This window comes from Taudactylus pleione, unplaced genomic scaffold (assembly GCF_031769625.1).
Source record: "Taudactylus pleione unplaced genomic scaffold, aTauple2 ptg000329l, whole genome shotgun sequence".
Classification (NCBI taxonomy): Eukaryota; Metazoa; Chordata; class Amphibia; order Anura; family Myobatrachidae; genus Taudactylus; species Taudactylus pleione.
The window spans coordinates 812,662-818,768 of record NW_028284730.1 but is presented as its reverse complement, the minus strand read 5'-3'; the positions used below and the strand labels follow the sequence as shown (position 1 = coordinate 818,768).

Below are 6,107 nucleotides of genomic sequence, written 5' to 3'. Positions count from 1 at the left end.
TATCATCATCTACTGCATGAAGACCAGGCGGCAAGCAAGATGAATTAATAACTCTTTAATAATTAAACAATTTATATATATTTACAATCATCTCAAATTGTACCTTCTTTTCACCCACCACCACTCCTGAGGAAACAAACAAATAAAAACAAAATAAAAACAAATTCCCTTCTTTTGGAACTCGGTAAACAGCAATAGGTTATACTTTCTAAATTCTGCTTAAAATTTCCAGTCCCTGAGCAAGAAGGTAGCAGATCTGCAGCTGTACAGTCCGGCCACTGCAAATACAGAAAACCATTTATGGCTTGTGCATACAATGGGCACTACATGTTTTGGAAACCAAATCTTAACACAAAAAACCTTTAGTGTAAAGAGCGAGCATTTTATTTATTTATTTTTTGTAAAGACTTCTCGTCACCTATAGAAAAGAGCCATTTGGGGTCCGAACCAATATTCACACAATCTGGGCTAAGTAGCGACTTTTGGAAGCTGCCAATTCTCAGAGCTCTGGAAAGCAAAATTTAACACTGCAATAATACTTAATGCAAAACCAGGTTTGTTTTGCATTTAATATTATTGCCATGATAAATTTTGGTTTCAAAACTGGTTCAGTCCATAATGGTTAGTAGGTGAGGGTTACACTTAAGTTTTGTATGCTTTTATATACCTGCTCCTCTTTCAGTAATGCCTCCCTCCTAATTAGCGTTTCACCAGGGGTATCCCTATGGCATCCCGTCATGTAGCTAGAAGCTATAGAAAAGGAGCCAATGCTTCGGCATCATGGCTGACCAAAGCCCAGTATTTAACAGACACAATGACTGTTTGTCCAGGTACCGCATGCACTACAAATATTTTGGTCTGGGCAGGTATGACTTAGAAGAGTCTGCTTCATCCCAAACTAACAGATACAGACAGTTAATAATAGTGTTATGTGGGCTCCACCATAGAACTATTGGGGAGCACTACTGAATGAGAAGGGATTGTACAATCTTTCTAAAATGCCGCTTGGTGCTTGCTCAATATCATCAGTTATGCGACCACACACTTCCTTTAACATTTGGTACATATGACATTAACTTCCCAAAGTACCATTAAAGGAAACAATGGCTTGTAAAGCAGAAAGTATAAGTTTAAAAAGAAAAAAAAGAAAACAGTGTGTGTGTGTGAATATATATAATTATATATAATACTATACACACACACACACACACACACACACACACACAGACTAGACTGAGCCAAAGAGATCTGCAAATATATATCCTTGAAAATAAACCTCAGTATACGTTTAAGTTTCATCCAACCATCATCTATCCATTTTCTCCATATCTCAATTTAGTAGAAATATGCAGCTGTACTGTGGGTTTTTTTTTCTATAGGTCCAACATGGAACTCAGAGCAGCCCAAGTGCAAACAGAACTGCAAAAATAAACAAACAGTCACATATCTAGTTCAAACATGAAGAGGGACCCACGTGCCCAAAATATGCCCTCTGGAATTGTTTTTGGGAAGACTAGAGTGCTGCAGTGCAATTAGGGGAGGTGAGCAGACAGAAAGCAGTGCTTTCTATGGACAATAAGGGAGGGAATTAATGAGCCACATTGGTGAAGCTTGGGGCAGACAATGCATTAACAAGAGGCTAACACCATCTGCACTGACCAGTGTATTCCCAATACCATGAATGCAGAATTAGCCCAGTACCACTATTCTAATGTCCGAGACTTATCTTGGCCTTCTGTGTTGTGTCACTATAACCTATTAGTGGTGACGTACGATTGGGACACAGTCCTCTAATGTTGTAGTCCAGTGGCAGACATGGGTGAGGTGACATTTATACAGTGGGGAAACTAAACTTCGCCATGTAAACAACTAGGAATATAAAAGCAGCCTGTAAAAAGGTTCTCCCTGCTATCACAGTGCAGTGATATGTGCCGTACATGGAGGGCTGCACACGTCAGCGATAGTTTGTCAGTAATGTAGATATTCCCTCGTTAGTCCTCAATACGAGACAGGTGATCAGAATGCAATACTGGTGGTTAATTTACGGCTCTGGTTACTGCTAGAAGTCTGAACACTGAAGGAAAGCTACACTAGTGCAGAAGACACCCGCCATACCAGGTCTCCATCAGCTCCATGCGGAGTACCAGGAAACCAGACAAGACAGGATGAAGTAGAATTAGATAATCACACCTAGCTTTTCCCAGATGCTTCACTAATAACAGGAAGACCGTCAGTGGCCCCTTCTGAGATACCAGACAGGCGGCGGTAGAAGAATGAACAATGGTGTGGGTAATGCACCCACATATATAGGAAGACTAAGCGCTACCCACTCCCCCCCAAAGGAAGACAAACAAATAGATCCCCTTTTTAGAGTTGGGGGTCTCCAGTGCACACGTAGAAATCCTTCCCTGAGTTGATGCTCTACACAGCATCACACCATTCCCCAAGTGCAGCAGAGCCTCGCTCTGCCAGTTTCCCTTTGGTAGTCTCATGTTCTTCTCTAGACAAGTCTTTATACTCCAGCGCTGCAGAACATTGCTCCGGTTGCTGCCCCCTGCTGAAAGTCTGGAGAACATCATAATGAACACTCCTGAACAGGAGGCTTGCAAAGCTCACCCCGTACAGAGATGGCAAACGCAGCACCCTGGCCTCCAGTATTCATGGAATCCTGCTCTTTTGTCATCGTAGGATAAAGCTTTGCATGCAGTCACACTGTTATCCAGTAAGATATTGCAAGGTCTTTCTCTAGGCTGACCCACTGGTAAAGAACAGGCAGAGCAATGCTACGACAGCGCGGATGGTGTTGTCAAACTGCATTGTGATGCAGGCTGTGCTGAGAGTTCCTCTGGTTCAGGAGACTGGTGGTCTCATCCACCAACACCTCACTGTGCTCTGACAAGGTGCAGTCAGGCTTGTGGGTTCCTCCCTCAGGGGACTGAGGGCTACTATCCAACCGGGAAGACATCAGGGCTCCTTGATACTGGTCCCTTGTGATCTGTAAGTAAACGCAGGTTACAAAAGCAAGATACACACCTTTCACTAAATCACAGCTAGAGAAAAAAAAATAAAAGTTTCTCATCCCATGTTATTTACCCGTTCAATCACCAGCAACTCAAGATTAACACCCCTTTAATACCAAACATGAACAGGAGAAAAGTTACATGGATGGGTGAAATGTGTGCGGGGCAGTAAGAAAACACTTTACTCTGTACTTGTCTACTTCAGGTTATATAATACAATGTATAAGAGAACACTGCAAATGAGAATACAAAAAGACACAGGGATGAATGATGTATAAAAATGTATGAGAAGACTGTCCCAGTGAGAATGTGTAATTAGGGCATGCTGGATTGGCACAGCAATGTGTAACCAGTCACACCCCCAGGGTAATGACACACAAAGGACAGTATGTAGGAAGTGCAATACCATCATGGTGCTGGGTGCAATATCAACTCTAAGGGGAGATGTAGCAAACCTTGGAGAGTGATAAAGTGGAGGGGTTGCCCAGAGCAACCAGTCACCTAGATAATTGACAGTTAGAAGCCAATTGGTTGTTACGTTCAACTTCTCCACTTTCTCTCTCTCCAAGGCTTGCTACATCTCTTCCTAGTGACACCACCTCAACCACCGAGCAAGTGCAGCCAGTCTCAAACTACAGACACATGACCATTGGCTGGGTGTATTACACATCCGTACACACAGCAGCAGCGACAGCTTATGACATCCATTCCTGAATGCAGGATTTAGGACCATCACACAGGAAGAATTAAACTTCCTGTACAGGCTGCAAGAGAACCACCTAAGCTAACAGAGCGATGCTTGTGCCACCATGACGAATGCTGGTAATATATCAGTGTCCTGCTTACTACAGGCTCAGACAGCTACCAGGCATCTTCTCTGTGTCTAATGTGGTTATCGGAGAGCCAGGTGTCCCATATATAAGGGTAGATGTACCAAGTGGTAATGACTTTCTGCTTTGTCGATAAAAACGTGGTTATTACCACTTCTCTAAAATGCATTAAAAGGCAAACTGTGTAGACATATCTACAGCGGCACCTTCGGCTTCTGTTAATAACACTATGGCCGCGAAGCGTTATGGGCACTAAGCAATGACAAGATCTTGTTTTTGTCACATGCCCACTAATACGCTGTATGTACCAGCCCGCCAACCGCATATCCTCGCACTTGCGCTGTCAGCCTCAGGATGAGATTTGTGGGGTTTTTTTTTTTTTACATAATCACATGCGCAAGGGGAGCGCCAGGAGGCACGATGTACGGTATCAGCACTAAGCTACTGCGCTACGGGACTGGTTGTAACTGCCGGAAACGTGAGTGTTTTCTAGCCCAAATTCATCTAATGAAAGCTTAGTACATGCGGCAGATCATGCTTCCTGCTTGGCATGGTTAATCAGAAAATCAGGATAAGTACAGCCTTATATGCTGTTAGCACATACACCCCATAATCTGTACAACAGCAGCCAAAATGTAAAAAGATTTTTATACACCTCTCAATACCTCCCCACAAGTAACCCTATTTTTCCTGGTTCGGCAGTCACGTTATGGATGGGACAATATAAATGCTCAATTAGTTTGTCTGGAACCAGAAACACCAGAAGTTTACAGACTCACCTTTACATACTGCAAGTCACCAAGGGCTCGAACACTGAAGTCTGCTGTGTACTGCGCTTGGACACTGAGCTGTGTGTTGCTGCCGCTGATGGTTGAGGAGAGGGAGTTTGAACGATCATGGCTGAGAGATGACGACCTGTTCAGGCTGCCCATGTGAGAGGGGGAGCGGAGCTCTGTCGCAGGTGAGGGAGGAGGAAAGACATATTTGGTAGGTGAGATGCAGGATTACTCTCATGCACAGTCTCAGTTCACTCTATGACAACAGTTCTGCTGGATTTGCTGGAAATTCCGTTTGTTCAGGCAATTTAAACTACCCGGCGTAACAAAGCAAGTAATAAGCCTATCCACAGCACTAGTCCCTGTGTGTACACACAGTATAAAGTAAGCGGTAATAGGCCAAAGCAGACTGGAAAAAAACACCGTCTGAATGCAATATTACCATAAAGTAATTGTTCCATTACCTAAAATAGGATTATTTTCATTTCAAAATATCTCACTATTGGTAATCTTTGTCCTTTACTTTTGCACTATTTTAGCATAGAATGAGTGTAATGTTATGAGTATGTAATAAATAGGAAGCATTTGTACAGATTCTTAATGTCCAACTATAAAATATTCCAGATTGTCTAGGCTAGCATTTCACTAACTTGGTCTACATATTGTCTATACATACTACACTATATATTATCTTTTGTATTTTTCTCTCCCATTATATTATTGGAGAAAAAGAAAGGACTGACACAATGAAGGGAAATGAAGTGCCACAGATAGGAAATACCTGTATGAACAGAGCTATGTCCACCGTGCTAATGTTTTCTATTTTGATTTATCCATCTGTGCTCAAGCAGGGATATCCTTAAAGCCTAGACTGTTGGGGGGGTTAGGGGAGAGTTTGGAAAACAGTCTAGGCCAGTGGTTCCCAAACTGTGCGCCGTGGCTCCCTGGGGTGCCTTGGGACACTTACAGGGGTGCCTCAGGTTGGTGGTCCAGACACCAAATAAAATTATTTATGGTCAATGTAACGTAAATATGTGGACAAACAGAAGCACAAACCTGTCCCTCACTACATAACTGACCCTAAGGATGACAGGTCAGCACAATTTCCTTCATATTACTTTACATTTTTTTTCTGAATTTCTCAATAAACTGTGTGCTGTGAAAACACTGCTGATACTCTAGGGTGCCTTGGTTTAAAAAAGTCTGGGAACCCCTGGTCTAGGCGATTTGTCGACATATGCTAATTGTACACAGACAAGTTAGTTCAACCAAAAAAAAAAAAAAAAAAAATTTTTAATAAGATTCACAATTTCCCATTGAGCTTGCCCAGACCCCCACGTGATATAATGTAACTGGAGGAAAGGGGCAGGGTGGTGGGTGGGTAAGTTTTCCAACATAGCTTCCCGTTAGTCCTGCCATTGACAGATTTAAAGGACCAGTATAACTAAAATAGAACCTGGATTATATAGAAGAATTACAGC

At 42.6% G+C, this 6,107-nt stretch overlaps 1 protein-coding gene across 2 annotated transcripts in view; it reads right to left on the bottom strand.

Annotated features, from left to right (window-relative positions):
- Positions 1-40: 40 nt before the first annotated feature.
- The window catches only part of CNNM4 (cyclin and CBS domain divalent metal cation transport mediator 4), a 28,947-nt gene continuing 22,880 nt past the window's right edge, over positions 41-6,107 (bottom strand). For both annotated transcript variants that reach the window (XM_088443279.1, XM_088443280.1), the window contains 2 exons: positions 4,630-4,802; positions 41-2,995 (listed from right to left, as the gene is read on the bottom strand). In XM_088443279.1, the coding sequence (XP_088299405.1) occupies positions 2,807-2,995; positions 4,630-4,802 (362 nt within the window). In that variant the 3' untranslated portion in view covers positions 41-2,806. The remainder of the gene's footprint in view (positions 2,996-4,629; positions 4,803-6,107) is intronic.